The sequence below is a fragment of the Nyctereutes procyonoides genome, unplaced genomic scaffold, assembly GCF_905146905.1.
Source record: "Nyctereutes procyonoides isolate TBG_1078 unplaced genomic scaffold, NYPRO_anot_genome, whole genome shotgun sequence".
NCBI lineage: Eukaryota > Metazoa > Chordata > Mammalia > Carnivora > Canidae > Nyctereutes > Nyctereutes procyonoides.
Window position 1 is genome coordinate 13840763 of NW_026575136.1, and position 23263 is coordinate 13864025.

The 23263-nt window shown below is 48.9% G+C and overlaps 1 protein-coding gene and 1 long non-coding RNA gene across 2 annotated transcripts; one reads left to right on the forward strand and one right to left on the reverse strand.

Moving 5' to 3' along the window:
- Window positions 1-241: 241 nt before the first annotated feature.
- On the reverse strand, window positions 242-19367 carry LOC129495571 (N-myc-interactor-like). The gene is made up of 8 exons (XM_055303215.1): window positions 19113-19367; window positions 12648-12737; window positions 11589-11684; window positions 8708-8870; window positions 4425-4531; window positions 4151-4337; window positions 2042-2148; window positions 242-520 (listed from the first exon to the last, which is right to left on the reverse strand). Exons 2-8 carry the CDS (start codon window positions 12729-12731, stop codon window positions 335-337), a joined length of 930 nt encoding a protein of 309 aa, XP_055159190.1. The 5' UTR covers window positions 12732-12737; window positions 19113-19367; the 3' UTR covers window positions 242-334.
- A 158-nt stretch (window positions 19368-19525) lies between these two features.
- On the forward strand, window positions 19526-21033 carry LOC129495572 (uncharacterized). Its single transcript, XR_008661553.1, has 3 exons — window positions 19526-19678; window positions 20171-20403; window positions 20736-21033. It is a non-coding gene; the product is annotated as an uncharacterized LOC129495572 (long non-coding RNA).
- The last annotated feature ends 2230 nt before the right edge of the window (window positions 21034-23263 follow it).

Here is a 23263-nt window from a genome sequence, read left to right on the forward strand (position 1 = left end):
TTGGCCCTCATGCCCCTGACCAAACGAGCCAACACAGCAGGGGGACAATTGCATCACTTATGGTTGATTTCAACAGATGTGGCCCGGATCCACATAACTTATGAATAAACAGAACTTTTTTTAATACAGTGCACGTAGTACGTATTGTAAACATGCCCCAGAGTTTGAAGCAAAAAGGAATTCAAAAACACAGAAATATATTTTGTATCTAAGAATAAATGGGCACTAAAGAATTCAGGTCTTAATATCCTTAAAGGAAAAGGATATTTATTTTTGTCACATATTGATGGTGATTTGGGCTCAGAGGCTCTACCAGCCATATAATCTCCTGCCTCTATTCTTCAAAGTACGCTATGCAAGGTTGGTCTAGAGCACATTTGACCACTTCTACTTCTCCACCTCCGTTCTTCTCCCGCTGAAAGTGAATGTTAACTAAATCCTGCAAAATTTCTTCATCCATCATCTGAAGATCTTCCATCCCAGTCAGAAGCACCGTCCTTTCCGATATTCCCAAAAACATCTAAGAAGGAAAGTTTAAAAGATGAATAGAAAACGTTCCAAGAGCTTTGAGGTCTAAAACTTCATATTGATAAGCTCTGCCTAATATTTGGGACTTTATCTTGGAAGAGACAAGAGCCTCAGGGAGATGTTGCAGGAAGAGAATATCCGAGGTGGGTCTGAGTTTCGGGAAGATAACTGGTGGCATTAGGACGAGCAGAGGAAAGAGGCATCGCTGCGGACAGAAGGACCAGGAAAGGATAGTCAGAAGTGCAAGCAGAAGCACCAAGTGGCCGCATGAATGGGGGGGGGGGAGCAAAACTAAGAATTGAGCATTTGAGTGGCTTTCAGGAGGGTGACCAGGTGGACAGGGCTGCGGTTTAATACCCAAGGAAAGACACCGAGGCTCCTTCCACAGTTTGGCTATTGTGGACATTGCTGCTATAAACATCGGGGTGCAGGTGTCCCGGCGTTTCATTGCATCTGTATCTTTGGGGTAAATCCCCAACAGTGCAATTGCTGAGTCATAGGGCAGGTCTATTTTTAACTCTTTGAGGAACCTCCACAAAGTTTTCCAGGTGTCCATCGAAAGATGAATGGATAAAGAAGATGTGGTTTATGTATACAATGGAATATTCCTCAGCCATTAGAAATGACAAATACCCACCATTTGCTTCAACGTGGATGGAACTGGAGGGTATTAGGCTGAGTGAAATGAGTCAATCGGAGAAGGACAAACATTATATGTTCTCATTCATTTGGGGAATATAAATAATAGTGAAAGGAAATAGAAGGGAAGGGAGAAGAAATGGGTAGGAAATATCAGAAAGGGAGACAGAACATAAAGACTCCTAACTCTGGGAAACGAACTAGGGGTGGTGGAAGGGGAGGAGAGCGGGGGGTGGGGGCGAATGGGTGACGGGCACTGAGGGGGGCACTTGACGGGATGAGCTCTGGGTGTTATTCTGTGTGTTGGCAAATTGAACACCAATAAAAAAATAAATTTATTATTAAAAAATAAAATAAATAAAATATACGTTAAAATATTAAAGAATACCTACATGATGTTCTATAACATATTTTAAGAACTATACAGCAAAATACAATTTTGAAATAAAATTGCTTACTGCAAATTTAAAAAAAGAAAAAAGAAATAATACCCAAGGAAGCCACAGAGAAAAGGAACAGGTCAGGGTAAACATAGTGAGTTCAGAGAAAATGAGTGGAAAGAATTAGATTTAATGCCCAATGACAGTAAACACATGAGAGAAATGCAGCTATGTCTCCACACACAAAAATATGATGCCATTATCTAAGTAATTTCAGGTTTTAAAAAGTGTGTAAAGAATCGAATTCGGTACAGTTTTGCATTAAAATACTTTTTAAAAAGAGAAACTTATTTTGCAGCAAGCAGATATGAAGAAACTATTTTGCAATTGCTCACTAATAAGATTCAACATTAGCAGACTCACAACTTTTCTATTTTTTGTGGGGCGGGGTTGAGCAGTAAGTTCCCAAAATGAAAGAAAAGAGATGACTTTACCTGAAAGTGTTTCAAATGTGTTTCTGTGTATGGAGAAACAATGACGTTGTAGCAGTTTTCATTTATATAAAGTGGATAGTCTTTCTTTTTCAAAATCTTGTCAGCAACTGGAAGTAAATTTTTAAAAAATCATTTTCTTTTTTATATCACAGACATTTTTAACCAAAGTTAAAACTTCCTTCAAACAGAACACCACACTAAACAGTGAATTTGAGTGATTATGTTCTTAAGAATTCTACGATCCACAGTACACACAAAAATACAAAATTGTGTATTTTGAAAAATATAAGTCCAAACAATAATGGGTTTAAACAGATCCTTCCGTCTTGAACTATCCACTGCAATCAATGCAAGGACTGTGATGGCCTCAGACAGATCTATCCTGAGGTACACAAAATGCAATAACCACCTGCAAAAATGTAACCCCCTCACCCTAACAACATGTGAGTTTCCCAGTTTCTCAAGAAGCATAATTGAAAATTATGATTAGAATGCTATACCTATATATTTTTTACAATACACACAGTATATAATAAATTTTTTTATTCCTATATTTTTATATATAAAATTACTTAGGTGTTCTGCACCTAATATATAATATTATTCAGTAAACTGATATAATGATGTTAAGCAACGGGGGAGGGGTGGGGCGGTTGGATGTCATCTAGAAAGTGAAGGCAAATAACAAAAATTCATCAGTTTCCTCTAACACAAAGAATAACCAGACTTATTTTTAGCAGCATTTTTCTCCTAGAGGGAAAAAAGGTAATGTTTCAGATTGCATAAAGTTTAACGGAAACAGTTCTTAGGAATATCCTATCACTTTGCTTTTTCTCCTCTCCCCAGTCCATCTCGGGTGAGCAATATGGTGCGGAGGTTGAGAGCAGGCCCCTGCTGATGAGGATGTAGAGAAACTGAATCCCTGGTTCACTGTTAGTAGGAACATAAAATGCTACAGCCAGTGTGGAAAGCAGTATGGCAGTTCCTCAAAACATTAAACATAGAATCACCATATGCTCCAGCAATTCCAGAAAGATCTAGAAAGACATTCAACTAACCATAACTAACTACACAGTAGAAGGGACATGTAGTGAAATGTCTCCATTTTTACTAAATTAATGCTCTTCTCTATTATCTCAATTTTCTTTGAAAAGAATGTGTTACTCTCTTATGAAAAACAGTATTTTTTAAATTGTATCGCTGGATTTTTATTACATGTGCAATCCCAGGAGAAACCCTAAAAACTGGATTAACTGGAGTAAGATATTTTTTCCTTGGAGAATCACTTGGGCACGTTAACAAAAGCATCTGTAGAATTTTATATTTTTAATTATAAGAATGTAAATCTCGCTCAGATGATTTAGTAAAAATCCATTTCTACCTATAAAGGTAACTAACAGCTTGTCTTCCCTGCAATCTATTGTCTCCACCTAAGAGACCCTCATCTGTCAAAATTGATGGGATGGAAGTGACGGTTTTCTATATATGCATATTTAGATTTCTCTGCCACATACTCACTGTGATTGGGGGTAAGTTATTTACCTTCCCTAGGACTCCGTTTCCTCACCAATAAAGTGAGTATAACACGGATCTCCAGAGTTGTGCTGCGGTTCAGAGGAAATACATGCCCATGTCCTTGGGCACTAGTATGAAGGATGAGGATGCACTAGGATTGAAGTACCTGTTATATGTAGTATTCTCAGTAGCATTCACAGAAATCATTTTCAGGACCCTACCATTTTATAACATTTTTAAAAAATCCCCTATTATTATGCTGTCAAGTAAATTCCAAAAAAAAAGAACAGAAAAGGAATACTTTCAGAAACTGCATATCATAGGAGTGCCTGAGTGGTACAGTTGTTTAAGTGTCGCACTCTTGGTTTCTGCTCAGGTCCTGACCTCAGAGTTGTGAGACAGAGCCTCTCCATGGGGCTCTGCGCCCAGCACGGGGCTGCTGAAGACTCTCCCTCTCCCTGCCCCTCCCGTCTTGCTCTCTCTCACTCTCTAAAATAAATACATGTTAAAAAAAAAAAAAAAGGAAAAAGAAAAGAAATGGCAGCACATGATTGAGTGGTAGAGTCTTTTGTAGCTGCCTCCACAGGTGACTACCTCCAGCCTCCATAAAGGTGACCACGGCACTGCGGGATGGCCTATGGTACTGCACACACAGCACTTCTCCACCTCCGTTCCGGGACTTAGAGAAGCTCAGTTCCAGCTTGTCTCTCATCTGGTCCTCAGGCAGTGCGTCGGGAATTTCACTAACATTGATCTTCACCTTAGACACTTCTTCACAGACCTGGGAAATCAGTTCATGTTCAGGAATACGGATGAGAAGAGTGTTCACACCCAACAGAATCCTAACAAGCCTTAATCACCATGTTACCTGGAATCTGACTCCTGAATTTAATGGAACTGGCTTGGCCACAACCTCCACATCTATATCTTCTATCCGTATATGATGTTTCCCCATCTTGATGACATTTTGGGCAACTGAAAAATAATTTCAGAGTATTAATTGCCAGGATCTTTTTTTTTTTTTAAGGCTGAGAAGTTGGAGCTGGAATCCATTTTTTTAACTTTCTTTTTTTTTTAAGATTTTATAAAGAGACATAGAGAGACAGAGAGAGGGGCAGAGACACAGGCAGAGGGAGAAGCAGGCTCCATGCCAGGAGCCTGATGCAGGACTCAATCCGGGACTCCAGGATCACACCCTGGACCAAAGGCAGGTGCCAAACCACTGAGCTACTCAGGGATCCCCCTAATTGCCAGGATTTTAATAGATGTTTTCACTTTTGGTTTAAGAAACAAATTATTATAGGTATTTTAAATGTCCTTTAATCTTAAAAGATCTAATTTTTTTAAGATTTTATTTATTTATTCATAGAGACAGAGAGAGAGAGTGAGAGTGAGAGAGGCAGAGACACAGGCAGAGGGAGAAGCAGGCTCCATGCAGGGAGCCTGACGTGGGACTCGATCCAGGGTTTCCAGGATCACGCCCCGGGCTGCAGGCAGCACTAAACCGCTGCGCCACCGGGGCTGCCCAGGATCTAATGTTTTAAAACATTATCCTAGGACTTTCAAGTGATAATAGTCTTGTCACCAAAGTGGCAAATAGATATATTAATGTTGAAATGTCAAAATATATCAGTAAAAATCACAAGGTAGTCAAAAAGGTACAAACTTCCAGTTATAAGATAAATAAGTTCCAGGGATGTAATGTAGAACATGGTGACCACAGCTAACGCTGTTGTGTGGTATCCAGGAGAGCTGTTACGAGACTAGATCCTAAGCATACTCATTACAAGCAAAAAAAGTTTTTTGCCCTTTTTGTTGAATCTATAAGAGCTCTGTTTATTGCATCTATATGAGAAGATAGATGTTGGCTACACCTGCTTCGGTGACCATTTCACAATATATGCAAATCACCATGCCATACACCTGAAATTTAGACTGTGATATGTATCAATGATTTCTCAGCAAAACTGGAAAAAAAGTATAATGTAGAAAATCTCATCAAGTTCCAGATTCATCTCTTAAGAGATAAGCCTGGTGATGCTTCGGAAATTCATCTAGTATTTCAGCTCAACCACACGCCCTTTGGAATTCCTGTTAACAGATGATGAGAGAATTCCCTTAGTGCATTAATTAAAGCACAGCCAGAAACTTCTTCGGCATTGAGTAAGCCGGAAAAAGTTGTGTGGGCCAGTGGCATTCTGACAATCTTATTTATCATTTGCCACTCCTCTTTAATATGCTATAAACACCAAAGAAATAAATGTTCATTTTCGTCTTTCCTAAGGATGACATATTAAAGACCACATAAGCTTGAACATCGAAGTGTGAGTCTTTTTTATTTTTTGGCTGTGTTTAATTATTTATTTATTTATTTTTGGCTGTATTTAATGAGGAATTCTCCTTTTGCTAGAATGTCTTGAGATCATTTATTTAAAAAGATGATAGCCTGTACCAATCACAAAACTATCAAAGCTAATTTATCTGTGCGCATGGGAGAGGCTCAGTACTGTAGTTATGCCCCAAATCATTAGAAATCCAGACAGCAGCGACATTTCAGTTTAAAATGAATGTGGGTGTGCCATTTGCTTCAACGTGGATGGAACTGGAGGGTATTATGCTGAGTGAAGTAAGTCAATCGGAGAAGGACAAACAGTGTATGTTCTCATTCATTTGGGGAATATGAATAATAGTGAAAGGGAATATAAGGGAAGGGAGAAGAAATGTGTGGGAAATATCAGAAAGGGAGACAGAACATAAAGACTCCTAACTCTGGGAAACGAACTAGGGGTGGTGGAAGGGGAAGAGGGTGGGGGGTGGGGGTGAATGGGTGATGGGCACTCAGGGGGATACTTGATGGGATGAGCACTGGGTGTTATTCTGTATGTTGGTAAATTGAACACCAATAAAAATTAATTTATTAAAAAAAAGAATGTGGGTGTGCATTTCATTTCTAATTGTGGGACATGAGAGTTTAGAACATTTCAGTGGTTAATGCAGGGCCACTTACACTAATTTGTCACAAAGGTAAGGGATGCCCACCCCGGCCTGACAAATCTCATGTGTTTGTGACAACCAGACACACCGCGGCTGAAGGAGGAAACAGGCCAAGAGGCAGGGCGCAGCCATGTACCATGATATGACTCCATAACTTGAATTATGACTTTTTTTTGTTAATGACAACAGGCAACAATAACAGAAACTGCCAGTGAAGTCATCCTTAGATGATCCTCTTTCTCTCCCACACCCTCCTCCCCAGCCTCCAACATCTGGTGATCTGACACAGCTGAGAGGACCACTGTGGCTCTCAAAAGCCAACCCCTGTTCCACTGTGTTTGAGCCCAAAGTTGTCCCAGGAGAGCAAGGCCTCAGAGCCGTGAGGAGAATGGAAGTGGTTTCCAAAGACAACCCTAGTCCCGGCATTCCCAAGTAATCCCTTGCAGAATTCCTGCCTCCCACATCCCTTCTTCTGTCTTTTGGTTGTATCCCCGTTACCACTGCCACCTGCCAACTGCCTACACAGGGCCCCTGGCCCCTGTCTCTACCCTCGGCTGCAGCCGAGGTGGACCCAAGGTGAACCGACAGTGGGTGCATATGCTGATCTGCTAAGGATGCTCTTCTTTTTAATATTTTTATTCAGGCTGTAGTGACAGACCAGGTCTAAGGAGATACAAGTTATAATCCTAGATTCTCAGAATCTGAGCACTGTAAGGGCTTAAAACCATCCAGACCCACCCCATAACTGGACAGATACAAGAATAAAGGCCAGAGAGAGTGACCTGCTGTGAGGACTGTTGGTCCAGTACAATGCGCATGGGTACTCAAGTTGTGGCTCTCAGTTTCGCGATTTTTAACTGTATGGACCTTGAATAAGTTCTTTATCTTTCCTAAGTTTCAGTTTCCTTATCTGGAAAACTCCCAAGGAGTGGCAATAATGACCGCTAACATCTACTTTTTATTTTGTGTCAGACACCGTGTAACAGCATTTCTGATTTAATACTCAGCCCAACCCCATAAAGTAGGCACTGTCTCAAGGCCTGTCAGAAAACTCTGAGATTCAGAAAGAACCCAACCCAAATCTCATATCTAGAAATGGGCAACGTTGGCCCTGAAGGCCAGATTGTCCTCCCTAGCGTGCCTCCGGCTTGGAACAGGGTCCTACAGCAGACTCAGCAAATGTCAGGGCCCGTTTCCAAATCGCTGACTCTTGGGTTCTTTCCACTGGTCATGTGCCCTTAGGTAAGTCACTTACACACCCAAGAATCTGTGTCCTTAGCCATAAAATGTAAATGGTAACTCTCAGGATCCCTGGGTGGCTCAGCGGTTTAGTGCCTGCCTTCGGCCCAGGGCATGATCCTGGAGACCTGGGATCGAGTCCCCCGTCAGTCTCCCTGCATGGAGCCTGCTTCTCCCTCTGCCTGTATCTCTGCTTCTCTCTATATATATCTCTCATGAATAAATAAATAAAATCTTTAAAAATAAGTAAATAGATAGTAACTCTCCTCTCAGTCACGTGAGCGTAAGAGGAGCCGTCTGTGAGAACTCTGGGGGAACTCTATGGAGCTCTATCAGCTTAAGACATTCTTGCTAACACCATTTGGAGGTAGCAGGTGGAGCAGAGAGACACTGGTATTGGACGTCACAACACCTGGGCTTGAGTCCCAGGGTCGTCATGTTCTCAACAGGTGATCACATTCTTGGCAGTTAATGTCCCAGTTTTCTCATCATCAAATGAGGATAATCCTGTCTGCCCAAGGTATCGCCATGAGATGAGATGAGATGAGATGAGATGAGATGAGATGAGATGATAGATGTAAAAATTTTAAAGCAATAGCCAAGTATCTAAGAAAGCTCTTTGGAAGTCTCAGCGATTTCCAAAAGCAACATAGTAAAAAAAAATTTTTAAGATTTATTTATATTTATTTATTTATTTATTTATTTATTTATTTATTTATTTATTTATGATAGACACAGAGAGAGAGAGAGACAGAGACAGAGACACAGGAGGAGGGAGAAGCAGGCCCCACGCCGGGAGCCCGATGTGGGACTTGATCCCGGGACACCAGGATCGTGCCCTGGGCCAAAGGCAGGTGCTAAACCACTGAGCCACCCAGGGATCCCCAACATAGTCAAATTTTTGAACATTGCTCGTACCTTCTTCTCTTTCAAAGGTGATAAGAGCTTGCCCTTTCTGCAGCTCATAAAAAATTGGCGAGCTCACTTGAAATGAACAGGAGATGTTTAAAAACTGGCTCTCAGTCTCAGGGTTCTCTAAAGATGTGAACTTCACCTTTGTTTCAGGAATATCCTCTTTAATCTAATTTAAACAGAAATGTTTGATTAAAATCAAGACAAGAAATAACTTAAGCCCTTCTTGTGATAATGTGATTTGACCGTCCAATAATTCATCCTCCACTGATTTCAGAATCCCACAGAATACCAAGTGCAGTCTTTTTTTTTTTTTCATTTATTTATGATAGTTACACAGAGAGAGAGAGAGGCAGAGACACAGGCAGAGGGAGAAGCAGGCTCCATGCACCGGGAGCCCGACGTGGGATTCGATCCTGGGTCTCCAGGATCGCGCCCTGGGCCAAAGGCAGGCGCCAAACCGCTGCGCCACCCAGGGATCCCCCAAGTGCAGTCTTATTTAATATCTTTAGTAATTAGTTCTTCCTAGGTAAGTACTCAGGAATGTAATCAGATGCTGATCCTTTAATATTATTTCCCAGATGAAATTATAAATATATAATCTCTCATTTTTTCTAATCAATATTTAAACTAGCCAATATTGTATGGTGTTAGATTCTAAAGCCTACATCACTCCTGTAGAGGAGTACCTCTTAAACAACCGTACTAATAATAGGCTCTCTTACAAGGGAATCATTAGACATATGTTCACAACAAAGCAGTATAAAATAGTTGAGTATATGCCATGTGTATTTTGATAGCTAACCCGGATAATTTCATCCCAAAAAAAAGACTCTTGAATTATGTTTTAATTCTCAAATTTAAATTCCCCTTTCTCCAACACCTGCCCATCAATTTTTTAACCATTATCAAACTTAGGTCTGTAAAAATGCGAAGGGACACCACCAACAAAATTCGTAAGCTGAAGGGTAAAGTTACATGGTTAGACTTATCTGTTAAAATCACTGGGATTACCAGACATACACAACTATATATAAATGCACAAACGAATCTGTTGTTTACATTTCTTTCTTTCTCTCTTTCTTTTTTTATTCCTGAGAGACACAGAGAGAGAGGCAGAGACACGGGCAGAGGGAGAAGCAGGTCCCTGCGGGGAGCCCGACGTGGGACTGGATCCTGGGAATCTGGGATCACGGCCTGGGCTGAAGGCAGATGCTCAACCGCTGAGCCCCCCAGGTGCCCCATGTTGTTTGCATTTCTATTTCCCATAATCATTTTACATGCTGCAAGAAAATGTTTGTGTTCTCACAAAGGGGTTAGAAAGAGTCAATAAGTTATTTGACCTAATTTCACATTTCTCACATCTGCCCTGTATCTTCACACATAACCTCTGTAGAATTTGATTACTGTAAGTCCAATTTCAAAACAACTGGCAGTGTCTGAGAAAAGGCAGTGTTTCCCAATAATGTGGAAATACCCAATATACTCTGAAAAGTCGAGAGCTTTCTGGAACGAGAGTGCCTGATTTTGGTCTTAGGCACACTTGGCCAGGAGCAACTCACCTATGCTCTCTAGACCTCAGTTTCAGTCCTCTGGAAATTGGACTGGCTGAGCTGGCTGGGTTCCCAAGGCCCTGTGAGTTAGAGGGTGAAGTGATTGCTCTCCAGCCAGGACGGTAACGGAGTGTTCCCTACATCCCATAAACACGGGAACCCCACTTGAATTGATATATTCAATATCCTACCCCCCATTTCAGAAACAAAAAGTGACAACGTTTTAAGCATTTAAGTTGTTTAAAGACAGGTGTTTGTTTGTTTGTCTGAACAATGAGTTGTTATGGACAAAAATGGGGAGAGGGGTATCTGGGTGGCTCAGTCGGCTAAGTGTCTGCCTTTGACTCAGGTCCTGAGGTCGAGTCCAGCACTGGCTCCTGCTCAGCAGGGAGTCTGCTCCTCCCCCTTCCCTATGCCCCTACCCTCTGCTCATGCTCTCTCTCTCTTTCTCTTTCTCATTCTCTTGCTCTTTTTCAAATAAATAAATAGAATCTTAAAAAAAAAAAAAGAAAGCAAAAAGGGGTGAAAAGTTATGTCTAATTCAAATACAGAAAAATTTCGGAGAGAATTTAAATGGTGAAGACATATGTCCGATTTTTTTAAAAAACTGTGAAATTCATTTAAATTACTTGGATTAGAAGAGCAATAAAGGAATTTAGTGAGAAGACCAATAATTTGATCCAAAAGTGACTAATAACGACCAATATGTTTTTTGTTTTTGCATTAACATACACATACATTAAAAAATAAAAGCATATACAAAAATTTTAAATGTGTATTATCAGAAATATACAGCCAGATGAAATTTTACAAAGTGATCACACGCATGTGACCAGAGCCCTGATCAATAAACAGAACATGACCAACACCCCAGAAGCCTCCTTTGGTTCCCTTCCAGTTCCTACCTGCCTCCAAGGGCAACAGATGCTAACTTCTAACACCCTGCTCTTGTGCTTATTTAAATGCAAGTATATGATATGCCCTCGTTTATCTTTTTTGGCTCAACACTGTGCTTATGAAGTTCATCCATGAGGCTTGCATGTGGTTATATTCTGTTCATTGTCGCTGTGTTGTATTCCATTTTGTCAATACACTTCAAATTAATAATTCATTCTACTATGGAGAGTTGAGTTGTTTTCATTTTAGAGCTACTACAAACCATGGTGCCATCAATGGCTACAATGTTTTTATTTTTATTTTTTTAAAGACTTTATTTATTTGACACAGAGAGACAATGACCACAATGTTTCAAAGGTGAATTCTGTATCATTAAATTGGCTTTTCTGAAAAATGGTGTCAACTAAAAATGTGACACATAAACTAATTAGAGATACCTGGGAGTTTCTGGTGGCCTCTTGTAACTCAGCTTCGAGCCTTTGGATCTCCTCCTTTAGTTGAATATTTTCCTTTGTGAGTCTGTCAGTTAATCTCTAAAAAAATCAAACAGCACCAAAAAATTAAACAGCCGCTGACCTCATTCTTCTAAATGAATCCAAGAAGCTACATTCCTATCACCCTAATAAAGGCAAAGGAATACATCATCACCTATTGATTCTTCTACTTCTGACAAGTATTATTATCTCCTCTATACAAGCAGTGAAACTACCTTTCACACAAGACCAAAGTCACAGAAGATTTTGTAGAGCACGGATTGAGAGCCAGACCTCAACCTTATTAACTGCCTTCCTGGCCATTTGTGACAACAATATCACTTTTAAGTTAGGGGCACCTGGGTGGCACAGTCGGTTGAGCGTCTGATTGGTGTCAGCTCAGGTCATGATCTCCGAATCCTGAGACTCCGCAGTGTCGGGCTCTGCACTCGGCATGGACTCACCTTGGGGCTCTATCTCCCTCTTCTCCCACCCCCAGCAGCTCGTGTTTGCGTTCTCTCTAAAATAAATAAACAAATTTCTAAAAAAATAAGTAAATAAGAAAATTGCATTGTAATTGTAGACATATGTTACTTGAGACCAATTAAATTTTTTTTTTTTTTGCTGTGATTCCCACAGTATAGACATGCCAGACATATGGCCCTGGGTAAGTGGCTCAAGCCACCTGAGTCTCCCTCCCCTCTTGGGTCTGATCAGATAATTGCTAACTAAGTCCTTAACTTCTAGGTGCAAATCAAAGAAAGGAAGGAGGGGAGGAAAAGATAGCTAATATTCTAAGCCTTACAACGAAAGAATAGAAATGATTCTTTCTGTGAGACTTGAATAATGGAAGAAAAATGCTTGAAAACCTTAATATCTAAAAAAAAAAAAGAAAAAGAAAAAAAAAGAAAACCTTAATATCTTCCCAAATTCAAAGTAATGTTAGGCAAACACATATAAAACATGCTTCACTACAAAACTTATAGATATAAAATAATTTTAACAATATCTAGTAATATTTACCTTTCTTAGTTCATTTTTCGTTACTTCTCCATTTGACCAACGATCCAAAAAAACTCGTTTTTCCCTGTGTTCATCTTCTGCCATGATTACCTAATTATTGTAAAAAGTAAATATTTTTAAAAATAGTACATATATATAAATTCAAGAAGAAAGAAATAACTTTTACCCTTTCACAGAAGAAACGCCTCTTCTTTGCTATATCTTTTTTCTTATCATCAAAGCCTTTATTGTCATGTGGCTTATATTTGGACCAAGTCTATATTTCAAATAACTGTAGCGTCTGTAAATGTATAAAAGAATTCTAAAAATTCTTTGCTTTTCAACACAATAATAGAAAATAGCAGGCATTAATATTCCTTTGAGGTTCATATCTTAATCATAATATGATGCTCCATTTGCAAAGATTTCAATTTTGGTCTTTTCAAAGGTTTTGATTTAAACATCTAATTCTTCCTATTGCATTTCCCAAATGTAAATGGAGTAAAAAGGCCCCTCTCAAATACCTCTCCTCTACACGTATAGTATTCATTGTTTTTTTTAAAGATATTATTTATTTATTCATGAGAGACACAGAGAGAGAGGCAGAGACACAGGGAGAGGGAGAAGCAGGCTCCATGCAGGGAGCCCAACACGGGACTCGATCCCAGGACCTGGGGTCACGCCCTGAGCCCAAGGCAGACGCTCACCCCCTGAGCCACCCAGGCGTCCCTACTGTAGTTCTTTAAAAAAATAAAAAATAAAAACTTTTAAGTAGGCTCCACACTTAGCATGGGGCTCAAGGTGGGGCTCAAACCCCTGACCTTGAGATCAAGACCCAGGCTGAAATCAAGAGTCAGATGCTTTACCGATGGAGCCACCCAGGAGCCCCTCACACGTACATTTTCACAAATCCTCCCTAGTCCACAAACATCAACAGGAAAAAAATTACATCTTTACTTCTAATAATCTTTGATTAAAAGTTAGTATTCTCGGGATCCCTGGGTGGCGCAGCGGTTTGGCGCCTGCCTTTGGCCCAGGGCGTGATCCTGGAGACCCGGGATCGAATCCCACGTCGGGCTCCCGGTGCATGGAGCCTGCTTCTCCCACTGCCTGTGTCTCTGCCTCTCTCTCTCTGTGTGTGACTATCATAAAATAAAAAAAATTAAAAAATTTAAAAAAAAGTTAGTATTCTCTTCAAATATGAGTACAGATAACAAGCCATGTGGTCTTTGCAGCACCTGTGACCAAAGCTGCCAAAATGGCACAAATATCTTCAAAAATCATTGTAACTCTTGCAGGTATCCTGAAATGCTGTTTGTGTAAAACCTTCCTTCAAAATTATGAGAGTCATTAAACTCACCACCAGGTCTTATAATACACTGTAATATATTGATATATATTACAATGTCAAAGATGTTTTTAATATTCTCATCATTGTATTTCAATATAATTGGCTTCCTTTGTAATTCTATATATTTTATTTTATACATTTAAAAACTGTTTTTTAAAGGCCCACGGGCTTTATAAAAATAAATAAAAAAATAAATAAAAATAAAAATAAAGGACATTTGCCTGCAAATGAATTCACTGAGATGGAAAGGTCCCAGATCAAACATGAGAAAAGGAGTATCATGTCTTTATTGTCTCAGAAGCACTTTAGTAACTGGTTTGTGATATAATCCTCTCAAATTTCCAGTAGCTAGATTCTCACTCTTCTTGTAGAAGAAACAGGGGAAAGATTTATTCCTCCTTAAAAAAAAAAAAAATAGAAAACTGGCAAAAAAAAAAAAAAAGTGTCCACACAAGCAGCGTCCAAGAAGCAGAGGGGACCGTAGCACCGGCTGCTGGTGCCTCACCTGTCCTCCACTGGGAGGGCCCGGGTTCCGGGGCACCGGCTCTTCCACCCGCGGAGCAGGAAACTACGAGAAGCCTGGAGCTCCCGGGCCCAAGTGCCACGAAGGGGATTTTCAAGTAAGGAGTGAGGGTCAGAGGAGCTGGTGCTCCCGGCCAGACACGCACCTCAGAGACAGACGGACGGACCCAGAACGGCTGCTCTGCACTGGCACTGGCCCTGGGAGCGTGTCGTCAGGCTCCCCGCACGCAGAGGGGGACAGACACGCGGCTGTACGTGTGCGCGGGCTTGCACACACACGGGCCCGCACCTCGCGGGCGGCTCCCCGCAGCGCCGGGCGACCGGGCCTGGGCCAACATGGGCACAGAACACGTCGGCCCCGAACAGCGCTCCCGTCCTTCCCTGCTTCTTTGTAACGACTCTACTCATTTACTTGAGGCAGACACCGTGTGGCCCGGCGCGGAGGAGCGGCAGCGGCCCGCGGGGCAGGGAGCCTGGCGTGGGACTCAAACCCAGGACCCGGAGCACCCCGGAGCCACAGGCCCAGGCTCAGGCACGGCGCCACCCGGGCCCCCAATGTGTGGTTTCCAAGCCACTACGTCGGCGGTCACAGTCACCGCAGCAGCTCCACCCCCAGCAGCGCCCCCATAACCTCAGCAGCCCCGCCCCCAGCAGCGCCCCTGTCACCTCAGCAGCCCCTCCCCCAGCAGCGCCCGTGTCACCTCAGCAGCCCCGCCCCCAGCAGCGCCCCTGTCACCTCAGCAGCTCCTCCCCCGGCAGCGCCCCTGTCACCTCAGCAGCCCCTCCCCCAGCAGCACCCCTGTCACCTCGGCAGCCCCGCTGCCCGCAGGGCCCCTGTCACCTCAGCAGCCCCTCCCTCCGCCCGCATGGCCCCTGTCACCTCAGCAGCCCCTCCCCCAGCAGCGCCCCTGTCACCTCAGCAGCCCCGCCCCCAGCAGCGCCCCTGTCACCTCAGCAGCCCCTCCCCCAGCAGCGCCCCTGTCACCTCAGCAGCCCCTCCCCCGGCAGCGCCCCTGTCACCTCAGCAGCCCCTCTGCCCACATGGCCCCTGTCACCTCAGCAGCCCCTCCCCCAGCAGCACCCCTGTCACCTCGGCAGCCCCTCCCCCAGCAGCGCCCGTCACCTCAGCAGCCCCTCCGCCCGCATGGCCCCTGTCACCTCAGCAGCCCCTCCCCCAGCAGCGCCCCTGTCACCTCAGCAGCCCCTCCCCTAGCAGGGCCCATGTCACCTCAGCAGCCCCTCCCCCAGCAGCGCCCCTGTCACCTCAGCAGCCCAGCTGCCCGCAGGGCCCCTGTCACCTCAGCAGCCCCTCCCCCAGCAGCGCCCCTGTCACCTGGGCAGTCCCTCCTCCAGCAGCGCCCCTGTCACCTCAGCAGCCCCGCTGCCCACAGGGCCCCTGTCACCTCAGCAGCCCTTCTGCCCGCAGCGCCCCTGTCACCTCAGCAGCCCCTCCCTCCGCCCGCATGGCCCCTGTCACCTCAGCAGCCCCTCCCCCAGCAGCGCCCCTGTCACCTCAGCAGCCCCGCCCCCAGCAGCGCCCCTGTCACCTCAGCAGCCCCTCCCCCGGCAGCGCCCCTGTCACCTCAGCAGCCCCTCTGCGCACATGGCCCCTGTCACCTCAGCAGCCCCTCTGCGCACATGGCCCCTGTCACCTCAGCAGCCCCTCCCCCAGCAGCACCCCTGTCACCTCGGCAGCCCCTCCCCCAGCAGCGCCCCTGTCACCTCGGCAGCCCCTCCCCCAGCAGCGCCCCTGTCACCTCAGCTGCCCCTCCCCCGGCAGCGCCCCTGTCACCTCAGCAGCCCCTCTGCGCACATGGCCCCTGTCACCTCAGCAGCCCCTCCCCCAGCAGCACCCCTGTCACCTCGGCAGCCCCTCCCCCAGCAGCGCCCCTGTCACCTCGGCAGCCCCTCCCCCAGCAGCGCCCCTGTCACCTCAGCAGCCCCTCCCCCAGCAGCACCCCTGTCACCTCGGCAGCCCCTCCCCCAGCGGCGCCCCTGTCACCTCAGCAGCCCCTCCCCCAGCAGCGCCCCTGTCACCTCAGCAGCCCCGCCCCCAGCAGCGCCCCTGTCACCTCAGCAGCCCCTCCCCCGGCAGCGCCCCTGTCACCTCAGCAGCCCCTCTGCGCACATGGCCCCTATCACCTCAGCAGCCCCTCCCCCAGCAGCACCCCTGTCACCTCGGCAGCCCCTCCCCCAGCAGCGCCCCTGTCACCTCGGCAGCCCCTCCCCCAGCAGCGCCCCTGTCACCTCAGCAGCCCCGCTGCCCACAGGGCCCCTGTCACCTCAGCAGCCCTTCTGCCCGCAGCGCCCCTGTCACCTCAGCAGCCCATCCCCCAGCCGCACCCATGTCACCTCAGCAGCCCATCCCCCAGCAGTGCCCCTGTCACCTCAGCAGCCCCTCTGCCCGCAGGGCCCCTGTCACCTCAGCAGTCCCTCCCCCAGCAGCGCTCCTGCCACCTCAGCACCCCCGCCGCCAGCAGCGCCCCTGTCACCTCAGCAGCCCCTCCCCCAGCGCCCCTGTCACCTCAGCAGCCCCGCCCCCAGCAGCGCCCCTGTCACCTCAGTAGTCCCTCCCCCAGCAGCGCCCCTGTCATCTCAGCAGCCCATCCCCCAGCCGCACCCCTGTCACCTCAGCAGCCCCTCCCCAGCAGCGCCCCTGTCACCTCCGCAGCCCCTCTGCCCGCAGGGCCCCTGTCACCTCAGCAGCCCATCCCCCAGCAGCGCCCCTGTCACCTTAGCAGCCCCGCTGCCCTCAGGGCCTCTGTCACCTCAGCAGCCCCTCCCCCGGCAGCGCCCCTCTCACCTCAGCAGCCCCGCCTCCAGCAGCACCGCTGTCACCTCGGCAGCCCCTTCCCCAGCAGCGCCCCTGTCACCTCGGCAACCCCTCCCCCAGCAGCGCCCCTGTCACCTCAGCAGCCCCTCCCCCAGCAGCGCCCCTGTCACCTCAGCAGCCCCTCCCCAGCAGCACCCCTGTCACCTCGGCAGACCCTCCACCAGCAGCGCCCCTGTCACCTCAGCAGCCCCTCTGCCTGCATGGCCCCTGTTACCTCAGCAGCCCCTCCCCCAGCAGCGCCCCTGTCACCTTGGCAGCCCCTCCCTAGCAGCGCCCCTGTCACCTCAGCAGCCCCTCCCCCAGCAGCACCCCTGTCACCTCAGCAGCCCCGCTGCCCGCAGGGCCCCTGTCACCTCAGCAGCCCCTCTGCCCGCAGGGCCCCTGTCACCTCAGCAGCCCATCCCCCAGCAGCGCCCCTGTCACCTTAGCAGCCCTGCTGCCTTCAGGGCCCCTGTCACCTCCGCAGCCCCTCTGCCCGCAGGACCTCTGTCACCTCAGCAGCCCCTCCCCCGGCAGCGCCCCTGTCACCTCAGCAGCCCCGCCCCCAGCAGCACCGCTGTCACCTCGGCAGCCCCTCCCCCAGCAGCGCCCCTGTCACCTCAGCAGCCCCGCCCCCAGAAGCGCCCCTGTCACCTCAGCAGCCCCGCCCCCAGCAGCGCCCCTGTCACCTCAGCAGCCCCGCCCCCAGCAGCGCCCCCGTCACTTCGGCAGCCCCTCCCCCAGCAGCGCCCCTGTCACCTCAGCAGCCCTGCCTCCAGCAGCGCCCCTGTCACCTCAGCAGCCCCGCCCCCAGAAGCGCCCCTGTCACTTCGGCAGCCCCTCCCCCAGCAGCGCCCCTGTCACTTCGGCAGCCCCTCCCCCAGCAGCGTCCCTGTCACCTCAGAGCCCCTCCCCCAGCAGCGCCCCTGTCACCTCAGCAGCTCCTCTGCCTGCATGGCCCCTGTCACCTCAGCAGCCCCTCCACCAGCAGCGCCCCTGTCACCTCAGCAGCCCCTCTGCCCGCTTGGCCCCTGTCACCTCGGCAGCCCCTCCACCAGCAGCGCCCCTGTCACCTCAGCAGCCCCTCCCCCAGCAGCGCCCCTGTCACCTCAGCAGCTCCTCTGCCTGCATGGCCCCTGTCACCTCAGCAGCCCCTCCCCCAGCAGCGCCCCTGTCACCTCGGCAGCCCCTCCCCCAGCAGCGCCCCTGTCACCTCAGCAGCCCCTCCCCCAGCAGCGCCCCTGTCACCTCAGCAGCCCCTCCGCCCGCAGGGCCCCTGTCACCTCAGCAGCCCCTCCCCCAGCTGCGCCCCTGTCACCTCAGCAGCCCCTCCCCCAGCAGCGCCCCTGTCACCTCAGCAGCCCCGCCCCCAGCAGCGCCCCTGTCACCTCGGCAGTCCCTCCCCAGCAGCGCCCCTGTCACCTCAGCAGCCCCCCAGCAGTGTCATCCGCCTGCCTCCAGGGCGTCTGTGCGGCGGGCTGCGGGGACCGGACTGAGCTCCCAATCGCAGGTTGTGCAGGAGGAAGGCGTGGCCGCAGCCCCCGCAGCCATCCCCGCAGCCGTCCCGGAGCGCGAGGCCCCAGGGGTCGGAGTCCGGGCCCCCTGCGCGGCCGGGAGGGGACTCGGGCCTTTCCCGGTTCAAGCGGGGAGGGGGAGGGGCACCGGCGCACGCGGCCGCCTCGGGCCGCCGGGGGACCCGTTCGCTGCCCCCCCGCCCCCGACGCGCCTCCCCCGCGGCCTCCCCGGGAGCCGGGCCGCCCCACAGAGCGCCCCCCGCCCCCCCAGCCCAGGGCGCACCCACCTCGGGCGCAGGGCGGGCGTCCGTCTGGACGAGCGGCGGGGCCCTCAGGCGGCGGGAACCCGGAGGCGGACGCCCGGGCCCGCTCACCGCTCGCTCCCCGGGGCGCGCCTCCCGCAGGACTTTCACTTTCGCTTCCCACGGCCTTGGGGCTCCCCGCGGGCGGGCGGCGGCCGGGGACGGGGGCGCTGCGGCCAGGGGCTGCGCAGGGGCGTCGGCGGGACCCCCAGGGGCGGCCCGGAGCCTGCAGCGCCTCCCCGCGGCCCCCCTCCCCGGGCCTCCCCCTTCCCCGGGCCTCCCCCTCCCCCGGGGCCTCCCCTTCCCCCGGGGCCTCCCCCTTCCCCGGGCCTCCCCCTCCCCGGGGCCTCCCCCTCCCCTGGGCACCCCGCCGTCCCCCTCTCCCCCCACAGGTCTCCGGGTCTCTGTGACCAGGATTTGTTAATCAATAGGATCCTGTAAGGACACGGAGTCCCAGGTCCCAGGACAGCGAGGCCGGGGAGGCTGGGCCGCAGCAGGTCGGCGGGGCGCCAAGGCGAGCTTTGGCACCAGGAAGAGGCAGGGACCCCAGGGTACGTGGCTTCTTGTGCAAGAGGCGGCCGTTTTGTTTTCATTTTGAGTGTGTCCAAAAAGTATTCCTTCATGAAGGGTGCACAGGCACCCATTCTAAGGCACGGTTTTCAAAAAATCACTCATTTTGTGCGTGTGTTACTGGACGTATTGTTGGGAAGGTGGGCAGAAAGGCAGGAAGGCCCAGGGGAGGCGCGTCCGCGGGGCAGCAGGTCTCGGCGCTGACCCTCGCCTGCAGGTGCGTAGCCTACAGGTGCAGCCGCTGGGCCCCGAGCCAGGGCCTGAGCCTCCTGCGCCACCTGCGAGCCCCGGGGCGGGGAAGGCCGCGCTGTCCCCTTGGCTTCTGTGGCCCGTGACCCTGGAAGGTTCTCTTGCAGCCTTCTGTTGGGAAGCTCGCAAATACATACATACTTCGCTAAGTGTGATCTTTTCCTTTGAAAATAAAAACATCTGGCTCATTTCAAGAACCCAGCGTTTCTTACTGCTCCTCCCAGAAGCACCCACAGCTGCCCTGGCCCCCAGGTAGCGGCAGGTGCATCCCCGGGAAGTCGGGGCACCCAGCCCGGGAGACAGTGCTGCAGCCACACGGTACTCAGCACAGCGGGCCGAACACTGGGTCAACACACATCAGATCCACGTACATCAAGAATACCGATGGCAATGCAGCTGCTTTTCTAAGTGAAAAATAAAGGAGCGCGTGACAAGGACTTTTGTCCTCATCAGCCCGGTAAGAAAGCTCAAAGCCCATATCTGTTGCCACCTGAGCATTCCTTCCGCTCCACTTGGGCATGTTAGAGACCAGGAGCCCTGGACGGTTACCTACTTCAGCCTTGTTTCTTCTTTGTCTCATTTATGTTTTTCACAAGCAGATGATAAACGGCAGGGCGGTGGCCAGACACTGGCGGGTGCTGTTAAGGGGCAAAGGTCATGAGCAGGAGGGAAGGCTTTGTGGCGCCTGGTGCTCTGCAAGGCAATGCGGCTCTGAAGATGAATGGGCAGCTCTGGGGTTGCTAATGATGCTAACTGTTCATCTACCGGGGACTCCCAAACGTTTTCTAGAGGTCTGTGTCTGGCCAGCAACATGAGACAGAGGAATCACCCGCGTGTGCAGATGAAGACAGCAAGGCTTACGGACGCGATAAAAATCAGGCGGTTAATGGGTGATGACACTGGTAACGTGTTTTACTCTCAACCATGAAATCAAGTGTCTCCACACTGTGTTCCCCGGCGCCTGAAGAGGAGAGAATGCCGTGGCCAAAAGGGATTGGGAAATGTCGAATACCGGATTCACTTTTGGAGATTCACCACGCACATCAGCACGCTCTGAGGTTCGAGGGAGGGGTACTGCAGGGCGAGAGTAAAGCACACATTACAAAACAAAACAAACAAAACTTAAAAATAAAATAAAAATAAAAAATAAAGCACACATTACAAAGTTTAACTTCATTCCACCTTGAGTTTATCAAACTAATTTGACCACTAAATTCCTTTTTTTCATGGAGCAAGTATTAAAATCTCAAAGAGTTTCTAATTTGAGTGATGCAATTTGAGCGATGCTTCACTAATGATGGGCTTCAGGACAGGCTGCTTGAAAATATGGCATATTGAATATTTTAAACTGAAGGAGTTGCAGAGAACAGTAGGAGCAAGATCCTTAGGAGCTCTTCCCCTACCTCCACCCTCTTCCTCTGAGAAGCGCCTGCCTTCTTATCTCTGAAGACAAAGGGACACAGAGAGGAACCCTAACACGCAGGCTTCACCAAGTTCCCCCAGTTCACTCCGATTGCCGCGTACTCTCTGCTCTAACACGTTCCTACATGACTGTGCAGCCTGCGTGAGTCCAGCATTCGAGCCCAGGCCTCACTGTTCACTCCGGTCTCCATTACCGCCTGAAGGTTCTCCTGTCACATAAAACTCATGTTAAACACACGTGTATCCTTCTCTCCTGCTAATCTCTTTGTCAGTTTCATTTTCAGCCCCACCCAGGGACCCCAAGGACTTACAGGAAAACTGTTTCCTTCCCTACACTAAATTATAAACATGAATCCTAATATCAGAAAGTATTGAGTGTCTGTAACACACTCAGTGGATCTGGCGTCGCACAGAGATGTCCGGGACGCTCACACAAATCTGTGCTGCCTGACAGCAGATGCACACCCCCTTACATGCTTCTCCTTCCCACCACGCGCCAACAAACTCCTCCCAGATTTTTCTATAAATTCACACACACACACACACACACACACACAGCCTGGTTACTAGCACAGTGTGATGGGCGCCACGAAGAGGTGCAGGCAAGAGGGAGCAAAACACAAGGGAGGGACTGGTCCCCCATCTCGGTTTCCTCTTTGGGAATTAGGTTGACTCTTAAAGTTAGAGGAGGCAGCCTGAGATGGGGGGGGGCGCGGGGGGTGGGTGGCCACCCCCTGGGGCAAGAGACAATTTAGGGAGGTACCAAGACTTCTGTGGACATGCAAATGAGGAAACTACCTGAAATCCCTTTTACTATGCCCTTCCTTTTATTTTTTTTTTAAGATTTTACTTATTTATTTATTTATTCTTGAGAGACCCAGAGAGAGGCAGAGACACTGGCAGAGGGAGAAGCAGGCTCCCTGTGGGACCCCTACGCAGGACTCAATCCCAGAACCCGGGGTCACAGCCGCAGGCAGCTGCTCACCCCTGAGCCCTGGGCGCCCCTTGCCTTCCCTTTCCCTCCAGCCTGTGCTGTCCCCACCCAGACCGTGGTGACCTGGGCTGCAGGTCCTCCTTGGGGAAGTCAGACTGGCTGCGATGCTCCCAGCAGAATCCCGTGGGGCCCCAGGGGCCTGCAGCTCTGGGGGACAGAAGTGCAGGTGTCGCTAAGGACAGGGATCTGAAATGGCCTCAGCAGCTCGAAGAAACACTCACTATGTGCTGCAATGAGGAATAGATACAGAAAATAAATCAATGTACTTAACTCCTCAGGGCTAACCCCATACATAATAACATGGGGAACATTTTTAAAGGAAAATAATAAATACTTTAGTTATGTGGACATGAAACACAACATGTAACAGGTCACTGAATTGTGGACACATTCTATATGCAGAATTGCCTTCTTGATCTCAATGAGATTTTTTATTATTATTTATTGGAATATATTACGTTAGATAAAAGATTTCGATAAATCCAATTTGAAAATTTGTCACGAAAATGAAATCTTAAATCAAATGCATATATATATGTTCAGAAAGACGCAGGGAGAGAAACAACTTTGCAATACATAAGTATATCCGATCAACAGGACGTGCGTGTCTAAAATGTCTGTACAGTGTTCTATGCCAATTTTATCTCAATAAAGCTGGAAAAAATAAAACAGTAAGCAGCAGATTTTTAAAAAAGTAAAGTAAGTGTTCCATCCCTTTCTCTCTATCAAGTATGCAATACGACACAGCTAGACCTGCCATTGGTGTCAAGTGGGGGCTTAGGGCCTGTTCAGGTCACTGAGGCTCCCCACCCCCCCACAAGTCTCTTGGGCTGGGGGATGGAGCTGCCCTCACCCAGGCTCTCCTGCCCAGCTCAGCAAGTAGTGGCTGCAGCCATTCTGT

What these genes read in the sequence shown, in the direction of transcription:
- LOC129495571 (XM_055303215.1), bottom strand. Translation starts at nt 12,731, where the DNA reads ATGGCAGAAGATGAACACAGGGAAAAACGAGTTTTTTTGGATCGTTGG. An exon ending in CGAAAAATGAACTAAGAAAG is followed by an intron (nt 11,685 to 12,647) that starts GTAAATATTACT and finishes TGATTTTTTTAG; the next exon opens with AGATTAACTGACAGACTCAC. An exon ending in AGGCCACCAGAAACTCCCAG is followed by an intron (nt 8,871 to 11,588) that starts GTATCTCTAATT and finishes TGTTTAAATTAG; the next exon opens with ATTAAAGAGGATATTCCTGA.